Source organism: Megalops cyprinoides, chromosome 8 (genome assembly GCF_013368585.1).
Source record: "Megalops cyprinoides isolate fMegCyp1 chromosome 8, fMegCyp1.pri, whole genome shotgun sequence".
Lineage (NCBI taxonomy): Eukaryota > Metazoa > Chordata > Actinopteri > Elopiformes > Megalopidae > Megalops > Megalops cyprinoides.
In genome coordinates, this window is record NC_050590.1 from 22,886,025 (window position 1) to 22,907,476 (window position 21,452).

Genomic DNA, 21,452 nt, shown 5'->3' on the forward strand with positions numbered 1-21,452 from the left:
GGCTGGTTCCAGGTAAATGGGTTGATTTGTAGAGGGCTTTTCCCAGAGAGTTTGCTTGAGTTGACACAGGTCAATAATACTCAGCGACTGTGGAGCCTTACAGTCAGTACAATAGATCAAACCTTAGGCAGAGATGACAAACATTATAAGCACATAGGATATTCCTGTTGATCACTGACCTATGACATATTTTCCATCCATTCTGTTTACCTTTAGCATGTGAATTGCATTGCTTGTCATGGCAAATGATGTAGATCATGTGAATGTGAAGTTTTTACATCTAATTTGGTGCTATTTAAATGTATGGTAGAACTTGCACAAAGTCAGCCCTCTGCAACACAAAACTAGTGACTCAACGCAAGACGTGAGCATAAGAGTGTTTGTGTGCTGTGAGTGTACCACAGCAGAAGAGGTATCATATTATCTTATTGAACTGATGTATCATTTCTTAGCCATGTTAAATTGGTATTAGAAGGATTTACTTTACTGTACATTACTTTTCCCTGGCAAATACTGTTTAAAGCTTGTGTCATGGAATAAAAATCTACTGGGAAGATATGCAGTGGTTGTATTGTGATTAGAGAGATAGAGGTTAACACTGGTTGAGCACCCTGGAATGTAATAAAACTATGCTGTACGGCATGTTAAATTTCAGGGAAAATATCTCCCTTGTGTTTTGTTGAATAAAATGATGTCTGGGAGAAGGAAAACATGTTTGCATAAAACATCAGTTGCAGTGAGTTCTTAATTATTCTGGGATCCACAGTAGATGGTGGAACTGAGTGCATGCAGCTCTCGTGATATAACCACTAAGGATAATTATTTGGTCATATAAACAACTCTCATATGAAGAGCATCATTAAATACTTACCGTTGACCTGTCAAGCAGTCCACAGATCTGAACAAACAAACGCAGAAAGGTGCAATTACAAATATTTGTAGGCGGAAGCATTTTGAATGAAGTATATCACAACCATCACAGAATGAAGTTCATTAAGATTTTCTATATACCCTTTTTGATTACATATCCAAGATGCACTTAATCTGTTGTTGTTAGGATTAGCCAGTGGGAAAGTAACACTTGGAATGGAAAGTAACAATTTCAGATGTAATCTGTAAAATTCTCAGGTTTGGTGAACACAAAGGAATGAGGTTTTTCCCCAAGAAATGATAAATGCACACACTGTTAACAACACTTATTAGTACAAAGCAACTTTTCAAGGAAATTAAATTATTACTGTATAAATTTAAACACAATGTTTTTTCATATTCGGGTCGTAATTAAATTGTTTATTTTAGACGGTTTAAAGTTATCATCACGTGGGCGCATGATGTCACCGGGTGGTTAATTTAAATGTTGCCCATATGTGACCAGCTCAAACTAGTTCTGAGAAACAAAGAACGGGCTAACAGATAAGAGAAAGCAGTCTTGGAGTGCTGGAGAGGACAGACTGAAAGCGCAAGTGGCTTGGAGCAAGAACTTGAACTATACGTGAAAAATACGATCAGCCAAGTAAGTTGGAAAAGATCATTTAGGATATTTAGGAGAGACAACTTTGTTTTATTGTCTAACATTAAATTGCATATACAGAAAGTATACCGGGTAACTTTAATTTTAGAAAAACGTTACAGTCGTAAATTCTGAATAGCATTTTAAAACTGGTGTTTTATTTTAACATTTTCACACATAGTATACAGCAACTCAACACGCAATGCAGTTACATTTCTTGAACCGGCATATTCAACAGAATTTTTTTCCTACAAAATTTGATTATACACCTCTTGTTTTCACCTTTGATTCGGCAAAACAAAGTTTGAGTGAAGATGCGTCGCGCTAAACATGCAGCTCCAACTTCATAGCACAGTAGCAAGCACTTCGCTGATAGTGACAATCTGTCGAAAATGTCTTAGATTCATTATGGAAGAATGCATCGCGATATATATTGTCTTGCAAATTACAACTTCCATCTGTTGAAAGTAACACGATGGACAATAGCGCACTCAACTCCCAACTCCTCAGATTTCCAGTTTAGGACAGTAGGATGTGATTGTTAAATACCCCGGCTTCATTCTTTTAATGAGAAGCACTGTATTAAACGGTAAGACACTTTTAAACTAAACTCGCTGTAAACTGATTTTCCTCTGTTGTCCTTAAAACATTCACTTGATTCCCAGCGGATTCAGATTCTTTGAAAAGTCTATGCAGTCTATGAAGGAATAACAAGATAAATACCAAAACAACAACAACAACAAAGTTTTTTTAATTAATGGGAGATACCCGGCGTATTTTTAAACGGCTAGAAATGTGTGTAGGCTAATGTTCATATTCAATTCGATACTTACGCGGTCTCTCTCTCTCTCTCTCTCTCTCTCTCTCTCTCTCTCTCTCTCTCTCTCTCTCTCTCTCTCACACACACACACACACACACACACACACACACTTTGTAAGTTCGTCTGCCTGATTATCGTTCTCGTTCATGCTTGTCTCCACTTAGAAATACGACAAAGTACATTTCGTTAGGGTCGCCATTCTTCCTTTCTGTTTGAAGGAACGGCGGTAAACTTGTGTAAAATTAAATACAGTTCAACGTTTCATGGGTAGGGCACAGAGGTATAAGTGCCGCATGCTACAGTAATCTGGTGGTATTGAATGTCCTGGATTCTTACCATGTGCTTTATGCGTCTCAAAACCATATAATTAGTAATTATATAGACAGAATTTATTTGTTACTTCGCGCGAATGTGAAATATATAGCCTACATACTTTTATATCCCATTCATAGTAATGTTTTCAGGGTAAAAAGAGATCCGATCACCTTAATGTAAACGTGTTACACCTTTTACATTGTAAAACACCCTTACCTTCATCAGCAGTCATTATGGTCACAAAGGGCATTTCAGGTATGTACACCACCTGTTCACTATATGGCAAGATATCCAAATATAACACAAGGAAATAGCTATTTAAAGTCATTTACCATGGTGTCAACTGTCAGGGATGTAAATGTGGAGATACTATGTTTATTAGTGTTTGAACAGTTTATTGAACTTTTTGGGTAATTAAAAGTGCACTGTTTCATTTGGTCTTTCTGATCATTCTGATGCAAGCATACTCCCGTGAGTTTCATTATCAACACAAAACCTAATATGGATAATTTGCTATCTAAACCTACTCTCTAGTTTAGTATTTGTGATTGACAGAAAGATCAGCATAGAAATCTCACTCCCAGCATTATTGTAATCCAGCTATTTAAATTCCCCAAACGTTTATGTGGACATTGTCAGTTCAGATTAAAGACATTATTCTCTAGTGAAGAGACACAATCAATCCCTTTGTAAACCATCTAATTTTGGAAAAGACATGCTCCTCAAACACTGCAGTCTTTGCTTTGAGAAGGTTCCTGAATAGTTTTGTGTGTTAAAATACTATACTATAAAACTCTACTATAAAAGTTCTTTACATTTTTCTTACCTCAGACTGAATGAGCTGATAAAAACTTGCTGGGGTCACATGACTAGAATGGAAAAGGTCCCACAACAACAGCTTGTTTCTCTCCACTCCCCAAGACCTATCCCCCTGCTTGTGTTTGTATGTCCCCAGTACCCAACCCCCTGCCAACCAAATGAAAAGTAATACTTTTTGGGCTTTTAAGATCGTGACTAGTCAGTACCACAATTTAGTACAGTTAAAGGTGATCAGGTGGCATCCATTTGGCATTAAAAAAGGTGTGAAGAGGTAGACATCTTAACAGTACAGATACAATCCTCCAACAGTGCAGTATCCATACAACAGTAGGTAAATGAGGGTCTCTTAGTTTTGCAGGTGGGGCTCAAGGCAAGATAATAGTTTAAGTTGAGAAAGAACAGCTTGGGAACAACACAGCTGTTCTGTTAGCTATTGATTGCATTGAAAGGCTGTGTGTACTTCTGAGTTCTGTCTGGCAGAACTCCGTTTTCCTCCACCAGAACCAATATTCAGATTAATCGATTTATCCATTTATCCATCCATGGTTACTCTTGCTATGTTGGGCAGATTTTTTCACATATGTAAGAAAACAGAAAAGCTGTTGGTATATTCTACTATTTTCTATGCACCTTTGTGTGATTTTACAGTTACAGAAAAGGCACATCTGATCCACACATAACGTAAATTAAATTACAATGGAAGTTTAGATTTAGCCAGGTTGCTAGAGCTAGCTAACAATGTGGAGATCTGCTTTATTGCGGATAGTGCTTTAACTCCAATATATTATATAATTATATTTATCAAAGTGTATATGAATAAAAGATATGTGAATGAAGTGTGTAAAATACTGGTGTATCGTTCATCTGCCATATGGAGTGATCAAATACACTAGAACAGGTGCCTTTACTAAAGCTGTTTAAACTCTTCACTTGGGAGTAGGCTTTCTTCTTACAATTATTTTGGGCTCACTGAACATGCAGTTAAATACTCAGTTGAGTGCAATAAAGTATTGCGAGTGGAAGAATAGCCTTTTAGAATTTGGAGACAGTGAATCATGTGTCTCATTAATTACCCAAGCATCTACAGCAGCTTGGAGAAAATATTGTACAATCTAGCTAATTGCCTTGATACCAGGCAACATGACAAACAAAGGAAGCAACTTCCAGTAATCCTAAAACCAAATGATGCAGTTGAGATATTTTACATTTCACACTCTACATTATGGAAAGAGATAGAGAGACCAGCTAAGGTGGAGATGAGGGAGATGGGAAAAAACAATTCAAAATGGCAAGGTACCAGTGATTGAGGTGACTTTTATTACCACAGAAATACTCAAAAATGATTAAGGGAATAACATTTTTAATTTTATTTAACAAAGGATGACATAAAATGTTATAAATGTTTTGTTCCATGTTGAGTAATTGGGCTACACACAATTCTCATTTTCAATTCAAGGGAAAAAAAAAAAAAAACTTCTGGATAGATGTTATTCTTAAGTGGAGTACAATGTGCAAAATATTAGTAATGATTTGCTAGCTATTATTATTATGGTCATTATGCATATTTTACACCAATTAATCTTGCTAACATACTTCAACTAGCTTGATGGTTGCCTAACAAACTACAGAAACGATAGAGGCTTGCATCATCTTCATGGCTATCTTCATGTATCTAGCTAGCAAGTGAACAGTGTTACCTGTGCTTTTTCAAGAGAAAGAGTCACTTTAGATCGCATGCCATCAGGACTAGGGTGTAGAGGTTGTTCAAACCCCACAATTGACACTTGTACCAAATCTACATTCTTCTTGTCATAGATAGCTAGCCGCTGCTGATCACCCAGCTTGGTCCACGGCAGGCAATTGTTATTTAATTTTGGTTTGTAAAATACAGTAATTTCATGGAAATGTAAAAGAACAACAACATGCTGAGTGAAATCCAATGTATGTTATGGGATTGTTTGTTTGAAAGCAGTGTTTTGTTTTTCATTTGAGATATATACTTTTGAAATCCTTTTCTAATAATGGATTATGAGTTTGAATGTTTGGAGATAATTAGAGGTTAAATGAACATTCCTCTTCTAAGCAGCCAACAAAGGAAATTTAGCCTGTTCCAGTGTTACTGTAACTTCCACCCAACAGATATCATTATCATTTCATTGTATCAGGCCTGTTATTTAGTTGGGGTAAAATATAGTAGTGACAATCAGTGTTGGGCAAGCTACTTGGAATGTGTAGTGAGCTAAGCTACCAAGTTACTCTACATTAAATGAAGCTTCACTATACTGAAGCTACCCCCGGAGAAATGTAGCAAGCTAAGCCAAACCAACTTCATGCCAAGTCAATGCTATGTCAGTGATCAATATAACTGTCAGTCAAACAGATACGCAGGTAAAAAAAAAATGTTCAGTTCAATTGTCTATTAAACAATAACTGGTGATGGTTACTCTCACTGCTCCAAAACCAATTTGGCAACAAAAACAAATTAAAAAAAACAAAAAAACATGTGCTCCACATAATAACAAAAAAGTGTCGAGTTCAGTTAACCACATGTATTTGTCAAGGTACGGCCTCTCCGTCCTCAGTGTTACAGGCTCCCTCCCCTGCCATCTTTCCACCAAGTAAACTCAAGATCGTATGTCTGTTAGGGATGTGCATCTCCATCACTGAGGCCGATGCGATACACATCTCGATGCATTGACAACGATCCGATACATTAAAGATACATATGAAGTAACTACTAATGCCATACGATACGATTCACCCCTATTGTGATGCAGTGCGATTTTACGTTGATTTGATTCAACACAATGCAATTCAACTCGATACAATGCAATGCAAAAGAATATGATGCTATGCAATTCAATACGGTACAGATAGTTTAATTTTATTTCATTGGTTCTTCTTAAGCAGACAGCAAATCATAAATTAACTAAAAAAGTGCCATTATTACTTAACATATTTGTCTCTCTAGTGCTGCAACTCAGTAAGCATCTCATTTATGCTGTTTCTTTTTGACGTAAGTTAGTAGTTCTGCCTGTGTACGTTATAGCGGCATGGCATATTTTGCAAATTGCATGTGTCTTGTCAAATTGTCTGTATCTCTTGAAAAATCCGAAGTGTCGCCAAACATTTGATTTGTAGTAATTCGGTGGAACATGTGACTCTTTCTCCTCCATGATATTCTGTGACTTGCCCGGACACACCTCGAACTCGTGCAAGAATGACCGATAGACTTCACGAGAATTGGCCACTGATAGCAGTGGAGATGAGAGAGAGCGCGTTTGAGAAACAGTTTAGAGAGGAGGAATTAATCTAAATATAAAAGTATTGGTCACATTTTTAAATAATAAAGGCATAGGGCCTCTACTAATAATTATATATAAATAAATCGGATTTTACCAATGCAAAGATGTTAGAAACGATGCATCCCGGGTTCATCCCAAATTGTATCCAGTGCACACTTTTTTAATCAGGGCAATCGCATCATGAACTTTTATGCCGGTGCACTGATGCAAATCAGTGAGTCTTACCATCCCTAATGTCTGTATTCCCCTACTCCCCTGTCGTAGGCATCATCCCAAGGATTGGTACGTGATGTCACGTGATGTCATATGGAGGTGCTTCTGAGCTTCTGGGGCTAGGTCCGTGTATGGTGGTGGTGTCACGTACTGGTCCTTGTTTTATTTCAGACCGCAGCAGAAAGATCCAAAGAGGGTTCTCGAAAGATCCGCTGTGCTTGAGCTTCAGAAATGCTGGGGAAAATGTAGCTTGTGTGGACGCTACCGCACTACTTCATCAATAAAATGAATACAATTCAGAAAACAGCGACCTTACCACCACGCTACTGAGAAATGTAGTTAAACTAGTAACGCTGCTACTTGTAGCGACGCTACTGCCCAACACTGGTGACAATGTACTTGATTTGAATTTGCAGAGGCATTGATCATTTACAGTTGCAATTATATCAGGAAGAATTTCTATCCTCCCATTTGGGTGTTCCTATCTCTGCTGCTGGTGCTGCTGCTGAAAGGATGCTCCCTTGTCTGCCAGTGCCACAGTGCCTGCAGTCACATGTCCAGTGGTTCAGAGGCTGATCTATAGCCGTGGCACTAATCCATATGCTATGCTCACTCTTGACTCATCAATGGCAATAGAAAGACCAGATCTGCACACCATGGTTCAAAAAATGTATGCACTTGACTTCTGGAGTTGTACAGATGTATCCTGTGTGGTCAAAGTAGAAGCAGAATTATAGAAGTATCAAGTCATATGTCAATTAGAGGCCTCATGTCAATGTTTCAAGGGAACCTCTTCAGCTTCTTGAAATTAATTATGAATGAAGGGAGGAGGAATAATGTCAGCTCAGGTGCTTGAAAATAGTTTTGATGAAGTCTTCAGAGGGGAAGGTTTTATACTTTACTTTTACAGACTTATGTTTAGAACTGGAATAGAGTTCAATCAATTGTCCTCAAAAATTAGATTTGTCATTAAAGTAGATCTGCATCATTTTGTGCATTTTAAAGCAGGTCTGAAACATGTATACAGTTTATTTATGATTAAGTGCTGATGCTTGCTCTTAAGAAACTGCCAATCCCTGAATTAAATAGGGATGCTATTGGGACCTTTGTCAGGATCTGTTAGGACTCATGCCCCTAGGACTCCCTCAGAGTGGGTGTTCCATATTTTCGGTCACTGCATTCTCTGAGAAGATGAGCAGCGTGCCTTTGTGCAGTAAATGCATGATTTCATGCTCTTTCATGTAAATGTGATCTTGCTGGGCATGCTCTAAAAGCTAGCATGGCTTTTAACAGTGATTTGGAAACATGTTGTTCTGTAGCAGAAGTGCTAATTGATCTTCTGAGTATACTTAGTTGGACAAGGAAATAAAGGTCACTGGCAGTGAAACAATACCAGGCTCAGTACTGACATTTCTAGGTACCCCAGAAAAAAATAGACCAGATTGAAGTTGAGGGGCTTTTAGTATTTGCATCTTCCATGAAGAAGAGTCTGTGTTGGTGTTGCCTCTCCAGCCAGTACTTGCTATCTGCTCAGTGGTTATCAACATTACATTCTTGTTTGAACCCCACATTTTTTCCCCTGAAGGACAAGGCTGAATCCAGGTTGTGTTTAGCCCAGAGCTCTCTGCAACCCAGCAGGGGGTTTGTTTCTCTGAAGGGAAAACGGAGAGCTGCCAAATTCCCTGGGAAGAAAGAATTTTTCAGTGGATATCACTTCTGGAGTTTGACCCGTATCACACAGGCATTTTGGCACCTCACAGGTTCTGATAGGTTGCTCTCAGCAGTGGGTTAAATGTACATCAACACTACAGTATGGTGTCCTAGGCAGACTAGTCATAAGGCATGATGGTGGAAATCTGTGTAGATACGGCTATTTGATGACACACTGGCTAAACACTGGTCAGCCAACTTTCATTTGGGCTTCAATTTATCAGTGTCCTGTAATTTTCAATGAGAACAATGGATGTGAAGTCTGTGGTATAATAGAAATACCCTTTCTTCTTTCTTTCTTTGGATGTCTACCTCATATAAACATATTTTTAAAAATAATGTCATATTAGGAAGGAAGACTTTTTTCATCACCGCACAGCACTGAGATACTAGGTGGAGAATAAAGCACCTTGATTCATTAATAATCTTTCTTCAGAATTTACATTGTAATTTGTAAAATTGTGCTACAAGTGTTAAGACTCTCATCCAATGTTGTATTCATGGAAGGCTTGACTGTGAACATTGAGTTACAGCAGGAAGTTTTCAAAATATACTCTCTTGCCTCACAAAAGGAGCATTTAAGTTTTTTTTTTTCAAATCTTTAGAGTTTTTTGTCTACATATGCAAATAAGTTTACATTCAGCTGGAAAAGAAGAAGGGCTTGCTTCTAAAGCACGGCATGGGATCTCTGTTGTTGAGCTTTTAAAAAGAAATCAAAGGAGGCAAGAAAAGGCCACATTTTGAACCAAGGAATCTGTATTCCTCACAGAGAGCAATAAAGGCTTTTTAGGGAACACGAGGCCTCACTCTCAGTCGGTCTTGGTGGGTGAGATGAGGCCTGCTGAGTGCTGTTCCTGACAAGACAATAGCCTTGCCCTGAAAAGCCCTAATTTTTATTACTGGGTAAAAAATGCTATTACCACTGCAGGATGGTGCAGGAAAAAGAAAACTCCCCACCTCTTTCTGAAATGGGACTCATCCATTTTTGAATAACAGAAGATGTGGAGAGAGAAAGAGACTTTGGGAATTGGGAGTGTTAAGTCACGCTGAGCTGATCTGCTGACGCTTAATTACATTTGGTGCAGGGTAGTGAGATTTAGTAAGTAAATAGATTGTTTTATGGACCACTTTAAAGAGAACATTAAGTGTGCACTCCATTAGCCTTACAGACTGGCTTTGTTGGCTCGAGGCTTTAACTGGCTGTGCATTCTGGTTGAAAAGTGGTCAAACAAACGACAAGTCCTTCATCACTGACAGTAAAGTTGTCCAGTAAGCATGTGACACCTCAGTGACGTAGCACTCAGGCATTCCAGCCAAAATGTCTCCCAATATGGTAAACACACAGGAACAGCCTTTGAACAGCTGAAAGAATGGCCTGATCTCAGGTAAAGGCCATAGTGCAGACACAGAATTAATGTTCTGGTTGAGGGAATGGAACTTTTCCAGGGAATTTGATTGCTTTTCAGGAGGAGCCATACTAGGGGAGTTGATTTGTCCCCTGTTGGTGACCTTTCCATGAGATGTAGTGGCTGCCCACAGGCAGGGAAAGTTCAAAGCATGAGCCTGCTGTAATGTGTGCAGATGGGGCAGCTACCTCAGGGATGCCTCTGGTTATTTTGGCTTAGCAGAGGCCAATAAATTTGACTTGTCTGACAAGCTAGGCATGATCTGTCTGAAGAGCTAGGTGTGATGCACTGTGCTTTATGTAATGGCGCCTGCCACGTAGATCGATCTGAAAATGTTACATGTTGATTTGTTTTTCATTCATAAAAATTGCCTCCAAATGGTAACACTAATATTTTTTGATAATTATTGGATGAGACCAGCAAATATAAATAAAAAATAACATAGACATAGGGTACTTAAACATATTTCTGAAATCTTAACTTTGGAAAGGAGGAAAGAAAGGAGGAAGGAAAAATCAGACTTTATTGAAAGCAAAATAATAAAATGTATTTTAATTTCATTTAGGCGTTGCATGTGCTGTGAAGAAGTGAGGCCATCTAGCAGGTTGTTACAGTGTGCCTGGAAAGCAGCAGTGCTGAGGAGCATTCTTAGAGCAGGATGAATGGGAAAGGTGACTGGGATGCAGCTTCGTCTTGGCATAATTCTATCAGTGTCATGTAATGCTGACCTACATCGTAACTGGTATGAAATGCAGCTTTTCTTTTTTTTTCAGAAAACGTGATGAATGCAGTGGTTTAGTAATGTGTATTTAAATCTACTTTCTGTAGTTGAGTAGGATGTCAGGTTCAGTACTGTTTTCTATATGAAATGAAAAACAGTCTTTTTGGATGAAGGGGATTTTTAAGAGACAGCCAATAAGCGGGAACACACCTGCTTTTTAAATTCATTTTGGTTTAAAGCAGATAAATGAACCATGCACTTCTCCTGTAATAATGCATAGTGCATATTGCTTTAGTAAAGGCCCAAGGCATAGAGAGATGGGTAGGGACTGCTTTGGTACAGTTTAAAGGATAAGAAATTTAATCTGCCTGTGTCACAGTGTCTGTCGAGTAAAAACATGGCAAAAAGTCTGGTAAAAAGTTTTCCCTAATATCCCCTCAGATAATAGGGTTGTGCCTTCCTTTTCCCTTTCCTCTTGGTCTCAGTGTTGTGGCAATGCTTTTAAATTTGGCAACAGAAGATAAATGGCAGGATTTGCACATATGTTATATACTAATCCTCTGCAGTGCCCTCTCTTTAGAAAGGAGCAATTGGGCTCTGGACAGTAACGAACTGCCAAGCATTTCCATTAGGGATGCACCGATTGTGAAATTCTGGGCTGGTACTGATACGGGTGTTTACAATAACAATTTGTTCGATAGCCAATGCCGATACTGATGTTTTTGTTTGTTTGTTTATTTTGTTTTTGTTGTTATTTATTTCCCCTTTTGTGCCAGGGAAACAAAGAAATCTTCATTATAAAAAATAACTGAACTGTTCGAAAGTCTTTCAGCAAGCTCCTAGTAATATGACAGCTGAGCAAAGTGCGTGAAAGCCATAATTAGCTAGAAAGCTATCTAGCTTTCTGTGTTGTTTTTATTGTAGCTAGCTAGCTATGTGTTTGCAAGGTGATATTTGTATTTGTCAGGATAATGTGATAGTAACTAGCTAGTTATGTTTATTGTTTTGTTTGTATTGTAGCTAGTTAGCTAGCTAGATTTGTCTTTGCAAGGTGGTGTTTGTACTTTTCAGTTGAATGTGCAAGTAGCTAGCTAGCTAGATAATTTGGCTTTCATGCATTTTGCGAGCTATCAAACCAATACAGCGTCATCATGTCTCTTATGAACAAATAGTTAATTTTAACATTCGTACCGCAAGCCAACATATTGATTTCTGATCTTCAGTACCGTTTGCTAGTTAGCTAGCACGTTAGTTAGCTAACTAGTTAGCGTTAAGTGGGCCAGGTCATTCATTCATTAGTGGATACAACTTTAAATCCAGCAACTATATTTCTTTTGAATTCTTTTAGGGATCTTTGCTGACCCATCTGGCCATTTTTGTTTTATTTCTTCAAAAGGTAGATACAGGCACACATCACACTTCTGGTCCACTTTGCCATAGTTGCTGACTGAAGAGTTACCCTGCTTCCACCCTGAGCATGATGTAAGAGTAAAATGGCCACCTTGTGAATAAGGCTAATTATAGTACCACCTATTGGATCTTCTCCAAATCTGCAGCTGGGTATGCTACTGTTGTCCGAGTCAGACCGCAAATAACCAACACAACATTTAGCCAGCGCAAAATTGAATCAACACAACAGATAAACATTGGCCACTGCCATCGGTGAATGCCATCTTGTTTGCCGATAGACCAATGGCAGTCAACGAGGCGAATATCGGCTGATACCAATGTAATGCCGATAAATCGGTGCATCCCTAATTTTAATACCACACCAATTTAGGTTCCAAAAGGAAGAAAATAATTCATCCAGCATCGAATCACAGATAAATTTGAAGCAAAATTATTTTAGCGTAGATACACAATGAATTTCTGCTCTTCATGAAAGATGTTTTCATTCAAAAAGGTTTAAGCTGCCTCCTTTTTTTGGCTGCGACTGCAGGAAGCAGCCCTAGAAATGGTCAGTGGTCCCTTGCCCTCTCACTCCCTCACTGCAAGACTGGTTCCCTCGACAGGGATTGGCAGTAGCATTTCCCTGCAATACAACACTCAGTAGTCTGATGAAAAGTTCCTGTTCAGCTCTTATTTTTTCCTGAAATGGTGAATATTGATAATTCTGGGTTCTTTTAAATAATTACACTCTAATGTATAATAATATTTGGTCTTTGCAAGCGGGAGTCCCATAGCTTTCACAATGTTGATGTGTGCTGTTTCCATAGTGCTTGCTGGAAAAATGGCTTCCTGCCAGGTAAATTCCATTTAACTCCACAATATGGTTGTTGCTCGTTTCACAGTGGGAGGAAGATTTACCATGGCAGTTCCACCATGGCAGTTCCAAGCTGCTGTCAAAAACTGATGGTCACTCCGGATGCAAAGTCCAAATTAGTGGCAAAATAATGCCCACATCAGTGAGCCACTGCAACTACATGAGCATATTAGGAATGAGTTTTTGTACTTTATGAAGTGTCTGATAGGGACTCAGGAAGTGCTGGCTAAGAATGATGTGTACAAATGGGGACTATTTGAATGACACCTTTAGTCACTTACTTCTTGATGGATCCTGCCTCACTATTTCCTGATGGATCCACAGGAAAGAGTTATGTAAACATCCTCTCCCTGGGGCTCAGAGATAACCATGATTCCCATTTTCCATTTTGTTGGATGGTCCACACAGACAGTAGTATAAATAATTAACACTGTTCAGGAGGGTGTCATGCAGTTTTGCTGATCACAGTAAAGCTATGTCAGTCTGTGCCGTATGTTGAGCTGAGTTCAGCTCAATGTCCTGATCGTTACATTGACTACTAATGCAGCATGGTGCCCTTCAAAGCTAAAATTGTCTGTTTTGTTGCTTACTTCACAATATTCATGGTGAAAATGAGCAATTCAGTTCACCACGGAGAATGGATGCTTGATGTCCAACTCCCTGCAACAAGTCAGTTTTTGTCCGATCATAATATGAGCCCTTAACGCATGTGAATGTGGCTGTCCTGAACCATACAAGCTACTTAACTATTTGCTGATGTTTGCTGATATTTTGTCAGTTCTAACTGACTGTAAGTCATTTTATTTCCTGTCGGAATGAATGAAACATTCATGTTGTTTTGAATGATGATCTGATGCATGTTACTGCATGTGTACTAGAAAAAAAGTTTACAGTTTACAGCCAAGCGAAATCACTGGGGTCTGTTTATATTATGACCTATTCCAGCCTGGCCATGTAGCCTGGCCTATGTGAGGTATAAGTCCTAATGGTGTGTTTGTGTAGTGCAGGTGTTAGTGCGTGAATGCGGAAAAGAGAGATAAAGTAAATAAAAGAGTGAAAACCAAAACAACATAAAAGGCACAGCTCTGAGGTTGATGGCTCACAATCCCCAGGTGGTGCAACAGGTTAACTAGGAACTCACCAGGGAAGCAGGCCCTGGAGGAGCCTGCTTTCAGAAGGCCTGTTTGCTGGCAACCTGCTGGTGCAGCTCTGCCCAGCTCCTCAGGCTGATGCCAGGTCTCCAGTGTTTGAGTTTGTTCAGCATCCCAACACCAACAACAAAAAGAAAGAAAATCCCAGTGCTGAACGAGCAAAGAGCCAATACAGACAGTTCCTGGGGAGATGGCAAAACACACCCTTTAGATGGGATGGGGGCAGTGCCAAAAAAATAAAAGAAAATGTAGTATAGCGTGTGTGCATGAGATGAGTCAAAACAATATATTTAAGTGATCAATAACATTTTAAGAAATTGTTAACAACATGAATTGCTAAATGACAGGATCTCAAATCAACTTTAATCAATCAATCAAAACTTCTGTTAAGTCAGCTATAAAAACAGATGGACACCTTTTCAATATGGCTATCTGCTACAGTAAGGGTTCTTGACAACAGCAGTGTTTGAAGACTTTTTTGAATAAATATAGTCCTTACTCCTTGATCCAAATGATGTTTTGTGCTATATAATAAAGTCATACAAGCCATATTTCACAGTGCTAGGAGTACTAATGAGAAGAGGGTTAGTGATTTAAGATGTAAAATCTCAGAAAAAAGTATTTTTGCAGGATTATATTTCATATACACAATGCCACATCCTGAGCTAGTCACCTTCCTCTTTCAGTGTTTGTGCTGTTAAAAGGAGACCATGCCATCCCAGGTTTAAAGTCTTGCTCCAGGAATGAGAGATGGCGGATCCCCCTTGCTCAGCTGTTGAATGCAGATGTTTTGATGTTCGATGAAGAGAATGGTTCAGGTCCTGCTTTTGTAATATGTTCCATAAGCCTATCATAATATGCAATGTGGTGGCATGAATATCAAAATTCTGCATCATAAATTTCTGAAGTTGGAATGGAATGCAGGAAAATGGTCTGCAAATTGCAAACAAGTGTTTTACCATGTATTGGATGCCCCCTTTACTCCACACAAGTGACTATTCCTAACTTGTGGTTTGTAATGTATTCTTCCCATATGTTCACCTCTGTCTTTATTTGGGTGCTTTCCATTCCCCTCAAGTCATTCTCTTAAATTTCAGTTACATCCACTCAGGTAGTGTGTGTATGCACAATTGTTTGAATGTATCATATTGTGCAGGTAAAAAATTGAATGATTCAGGTATACTCTGGTGAAGTCTTGGTGTGTAAACAGCTGTGTACTGGAGCACAGAATTCAGTAATCACTCTGACATCACAGGTCACACTTCAAAATTTACAAGTTGATTATCTCTCTCTCAGAATGCGGGGTCTGTTCTCTGTGACCATTGTGCTGCTGGTGGCCTTGATGATAACAACTACAGAAGCTGGCAAAAACAAGAAAAATGGTACGGGACATTTTAATGAACCTCAACTCTGTTAATGTTAAGTATATTTCACACATACACACACACACACACACACAAACACACACATGTATGTCATTTTTGTTTCTGCATTAGCTTCTACATGTCTTTTTCTCCTATGTCCACATGAGTATCCCTGAATTATCATTTTTATGCCAGAGCCATAGGTGGATTTCCCACATGTTATCTAACTCTTTGGCATTTTGTATCACTTCAGAGAAGGGAAAAGGTTCTAAGGGGGCCTCAGACTGCACAGAGTGGCGCTATGGCAACTGTGTGCCCAACAGTGGAGACTGTGGAGCTGGTGTCCGAGAGGGCACCTGCAATGGCCAGACCAAGAAGCTCAAGTGCAAAGTGCCCTGTAATTGGAAGAAGCAATTTGGTGGTAAGAACTGGTTTTCAAGACATAAACAATGAAGAGTTAGGAGCATTTTTAGGAGCAAGTCTGTCTCAGTAGCATCTTGTGAAAGTGAATTTTGTATGAACTGCCACATGTTACATTATCATGCACAGTGGCATGCTACATCTCAACAGGATACACTACTTTACCCGGGTTTTTATTCCACCTTGTCTGGCTCCTCATATTGTCTTTTGTGGCTGCATTTCAGTTTAGTGGCTTAATATTCAAGTTTGCATCTCTCTGCCAAGTGGCTCCATACTGCATGAATTGTAATGAGAATAATATTTTGGAGTTAAACACCTGGAAGATTTCATTCCACAGTACAATATTAAACTATTTACAATATATTCTGAGAGCTGGATTAAATTTGAAATTGTAAGGCCATCACTAAATTTAGCTAATTTAGTCTGTGCTATTAATGAGAGGTACTGAGCTACTGATTGCGTCACTATATTTGCTGGGTTTGAAATGAAAGGTTTGATTGATTGATCATCTTGTTCCAAATTCCAGTTACCTTCTAATATTACAGCATCATTAGATTAGTAATTTATCTCTATAAAAATCTTGAGGAACTACGTACTGGCAATGTGTTAATCATTTAAAGTTTCTTGGAATGGAAAAATCACCACTGGAGACCAAAAAACGAACTGTGGTTATGCCTTTTGTCTTGTCAGCTGACTGCAAATACAAGTTTGGCAGCTGGGGGGAGTGTGATGCAGCCACTGGCACCAAGAGCAGATCTGGAACCCTAAAGAAAGCCCTGTACAATGCAGAGTGCCAGCCGACCATTGACGTGTCCAAACCTTGCGCTCCAAAGACCAAGACAAAGGCCAAAGGTCAGTTCAATCTAATTCAAGACCCAAAGTAGAGACAGTATTCATGGGCACGTCTTTAAAGTATGTGCCACATGATCTTTGGTGTTAGTATTGTATGTGCTAAGTGAAAGTAGTAGGAGTATGGAGGTAGAATGATAGTTTTTCATTATCAGCACATCCACATGATGCACACATCAGAGGAGCTGTGCAGTACCTAGTTAAAACTGATGCCTGTGAACAAGTGTATCTAACAATCAGTTGAGTTAATGGTGATTTAGACTGTCACTTTCACAAATGGCAAAACATATGGAGTTGCCTTAATGTTCTCATGGCCTGACATTCTGCTAACTGTTGTGGGGATTTTAAAGGCTGTAGATTTCAAATGGTACCACCAAAAGGAATATGACTCAACCAGTGGTTTATGAGGAACCTTTGGCTTCTGATCACTTCTGGTATACTGCAATCTCAGATACACAAAATATTAGGGATCTCTGTCTAATACATTTGAATAATATCTCTAAAATGAATCATGTTTTTCATATTCCACTAAAGAGGAGGCAAAACTAATGAATGTCTTTTCTAGGATAAGATGTCAGTGTTGGTAATATTGTTGTGCTTTCTTTTGACATTTAACAGAAATAGACATTTAATAGAAAAAGGGGTAGGCTTGTCTATGCTATTGGCCTTTTGGTGTATTTTTTCTTAGAGTAAATTCTGATGTGCTGTCTTTTGTGACCCATTCAACAGGAAAGAAGGGGAAGCTGAGAGAGAACTAAAAAGGGCTTGAGTATTGCCAGGTAACGGGGTCTCCTCCATCTTACTGCCGCAGCACAATCTTCGCTTCTACTTCCTCCTTTGCCAAACATCTTGGATGATTCTCATGGTGTCAAATACACAAAAAGTTCTGCCTCCTTCTCAAAAGAAAAATGAAAAGCATTCCATTTTGTAAGACTTTTTATGAAATCAGTGTTTTTATGTACAGTAATTTTTAAAAGCCTGAGTTTTTTCTGTAGGCAAATATTAAGGTCATGGGGAACTGCTTGCTCTCTGATTGTAACTGAATAAATTGTAAAATCTGTTTAAAATAAGTAGATTTGTCCAAATTGTTAAACTATAATTGGAAAGTCAGTTTTATTCACTTTTCAACTACCAGTTAGTGCCATTAACAGAATTGAACAGGTTTACTCAGTGGATTTGAAATGTGCACCAATTACTAAAATTATAAATTGCTTATTTTCTTACTGGTCTGAAGATAGACAGCAACACGAGTATTTTATATAAAGGATGTAGGGTTTGAATGCTTAAGGGAATATTAGAATCTGAATTTTTACAAAACATTTTGTGAGTAGCAAGTGATGTAGAGATTGTTGGGATTGTAATATATGAGGTTTTCTCAGCAAAAAATTGTCATTTTGGAAGACTATATGAGTCTAGGTGACTATGTGTATGTGGTCTGTATGGACACAGACCTTCACATAACCATTTTTGTCATTCAGACATGCTGTCATCAGAATGTAAAATGACAACTGAATAAATAAACCTTCTTTAAACAATCTTGTCTTGTAAAATGTGTTTTGTGATTTGTCTGTAGCCTTGAGAATGCAATGCACTAGAGATAATACTACAATTACTGTAGTGAAAGTATGAATGCATGTTCAGTATCATTTAAAACAGGTTAGATAGCAAATGTAGACATCTAAAGTGTAAAACCCATATTTGTGTTTATATTCACCTCAATGCAGTTATAGTGTGGCAAAATAGTAGGTGGATTACATTTTGGTAGAGAGGGGTTAGTAAGCGTTTTACATGACCCTTAGTGTAATATTAGTACTGGATATTCTGCTCTTGATAATAAAAGGTTTACAAAAAGTAATTACTGTAACCATGACTTTAAGTACTTCCATGTTTCATTTTGTCAAATGCCTTTTGTATCTATGTATGTCATTTCATCGGGCTGAATGGTTTATTTTGTGTCCATGTCTGTAGCATTTAGAACTCCAGTGTGATTTTACTCAGCATTATTCCCATCTCAAAGGATTTTCCAGCCTGCCAAATACAGAAAATGAAAGTATTAGTTATCTGAGAAAATATCTGATGGACTTGCAGTTCCAGGAATAAATATCATAGATTCTTCCTTTTCTGTGCACCACTTGCAATTTATCATTTTTAACATATATCTGTTATTTCTGATATGATGTGGCTTTAGAAGGGAAATTGCGAGATATTCTTTTATCTTATCAGACATGTCTATCCAACGCAACTGAAAAAACTTTGGTGTTTCATAGTACTCATTTACACAGCTATACTTGCTAATACAATTCCAAGTTTAAAGATATGATAACTAAGCCTTACCTAAGATATGTGATTACAATCACATATTCCCTAATCACTATGCATTATTGTCATTTCATCGACCTCCTATAATTTTTATTTTAATACAAAAAACTGAGAAATTTCTCATTTTGTATTTAATTAATATGAGGATTTAAAATACAATTGAAGTGCTGTACAGATGGTTAAACTGGCAGAAGTACTACCTATTTAATACCACATTAAACAGATGAATCTGATTAATATATCTCTGCTTAAAGTCACAATCTTTTTAATGTCTCTTTTTTTCCAAAACCACTCGCCACCTTCAGTATTAAATGCACCTTTTTAGTATCACTGGGAAATCTTTATCACCCTCAGAACAGCCAGTTCTAGCTTTGCTGCCTAACCAATCATACTTCTGATTTTAGGAGACATCGCAGGTAAAACCAATTGTCTAAACTGCTACCAGTTAGTAAAGAGTAACCAGGATTAGGAAGCTTAGAGTGCTACTCTTCTCCTGGTTGCATCATTGGCTGTGTTTCAGGGACCCTGTAGCTGAGTCTCCAGAGTTGATGTGGACAAACTATGACAAGCCCCGCTGAAGCTTAAACCAACTGCACAATTGTGTGCTGAGACTTTTGTACAAATTGCTTTTAAAATGTCTACATATTTTAACCAGTTGGCTGTTTGCTTGCTAGACTTTTTCTTTGTATCCTAGGCCTTTTTTAAACTGCAACTTTTTTAAACTGCTAAATGCCTGTATGATTTACAAGGGCAGTGGTCTGTCTTATTATCTCCCTTTCCAATGAATTAACAGTAATGTTGTGTGCACTGTTAATTTATTTCATCCTCTAGCATCATAGATTAAGAAAAAATGAACATCATTTTGAAATACTGTTTTGCAGTTAACATGCACCGGATGTACAATTCTGAATGTGAAACATTATGGCAATAAAAATATGTATAAAATGCAGTTTAGTTGATATATTTAACTGTAAAATGCATGAATAAGCATACAGTTTTTTTGTGCACCTGTTTGGCAACACTGGTGACATGGAACCAAGTTACAGTTCAGAAAACGCTTAATTTGTTAGTTTGTTAGTTAGTTTTTTCAGAGGGAATGGGTATTAAGCAGATTTCAGTGTACATGTTTACTACCTATCACATATCTAGCAGTACAAAAAGGCCCTCAAAATAAACCAATAAATTTTGATGACATACTCATGAATACTCATACTCAAAATATGAAAAAATATCAATTTACATTTTCTGACACTGATGATGATATAATTGTGTGTACATGGAATGTGTGTATAATCGGTACTTGTCACATTGAGGATTCAAAATTCAGCAACTGCTCCTGCTTTGCTAAAAACACACAACAAACCAGCATTAAGGGATTTCGCATTTTGAGTGCAGCTGAGTACATTGGATTGGATGCTATTCACTGACATGTCTTAGGATTCACATTAAATCTGTTGGAACTGCACCATTTGAAACTCTACTACAGTAAACAGTAAAACAATAGTCAGGTTTTAAAAATAGGACAATGCATTTTTCTCTTAAATTTGTCTCTCCCAAGACATACAGAACCTCAAAGGAAAACTCCCTGACGGTTAAAAGAAAAGGAGCCCAACTATAAATATAGCTCTCCAATGATAAGTACTCTCTCTTTAGTTTTGTGAGACATGGTAATGTAGGCTCTGCTGAATACATGCAGCTTATCTCATTTCCGCATAACTATCTTAGCAAAAGGAGGCTGAGAAAAGGACAGGAAAATGCTCTTCCAGGGTTTAATTGCTTCTTCTGTTTCTTTCTGACCCTTAAAAAATAAACATTTCCAGTGCATCCAGGTCAATGACTACAAGGTGTTTATTAAGCATTAGGCAATTAAAAAAGAAAGCAATACAATATCCTGTACAGAGTTTCCAGATATTAAAGGGAAACTAACACAGATCAGTTTTGATAATCAGTGTGATGATGTCATACACTCTCTACCACAAAATGGGCATATCTTGCAAGGGTGGCCAATACAACAGGCTCATACACAATCTATCATGCAGTTGTCATATTGTCTACACACACCAAATAAAGGTAATCTAAACTCAATGAAGCCTAGATGCCTTGGTTTATCAGGGCACCCACAGCTGGTTTCTCTTTGTCAGTGCAATGTGCAATCACAGAGTACGTAATCACCATCTCAGTCTCAGTTGTGTGTGTTCTGGTTTGTAAATCAACAGGGTTAAACTGCTTAATATGAGGTGTGACCTGCAACAAATATGACAACAGC

The 21,452-nt window shown here is 38.1% G+C and overlaps 1 protein-coding gene across 1 annotated transcript; it reads left to right on the forward strand.

Annotated features, from left to right (window-relative positions):
- The first annotated feature begins 1,395 nt into the window (after window positions 1-1,395).
- Window positions 1,396-18,265, forward strand: mdka (midkine a). Its single transcript, XM_036535105.1, has 5 exons — window positions 1,396-1,513; window positions 15,531-15,616; window positions 15,852-16,019; window positions 16,709-16,870; window positions 17,597-18,265. Exons 2-5 carry the CDS (start codon window positions 15,532-15,534, stop codon window positions 17,623-17,625), a joined length of 444 nt encoding a protein of 147 aa, XP_036390998.1. The 5' UTR covers window positions 1,396-1,513; window position 15,531; the 3' UTR covers window positions 17,626-18,265.
- Window positions 18,266-21,452: the final 3,187 nt, after the last annotated feature.

What these genes read in the sequence shown, in the direction of transcription:
- mdka (XM_036535105.1), top strand. Translation starts at nt 15,532, where the DNA reads ATGCGGGGTCTGTTCTCTGTGACCATTGTGCTGCTGGTGGCCTTGATG. An exon ending in TTGGAAGAAGCAATTTGGTG is followed by an intron (nt 16,020 to 16,708) that starts GTAAGAACTGGT and finishes TTGTCTTGTCAG; the next exon opens with CTGACTGCAAATACAAGTTT. An exon ending in GACCAAGACAAAGGCCAAAG is followed by an intron (nt 16,871 to 17,596) that starts GTCAGTTCAATC and finishes CCCATTCAACAG; the next exon opens with GAAAGAAGGGGAAGCTGAGA.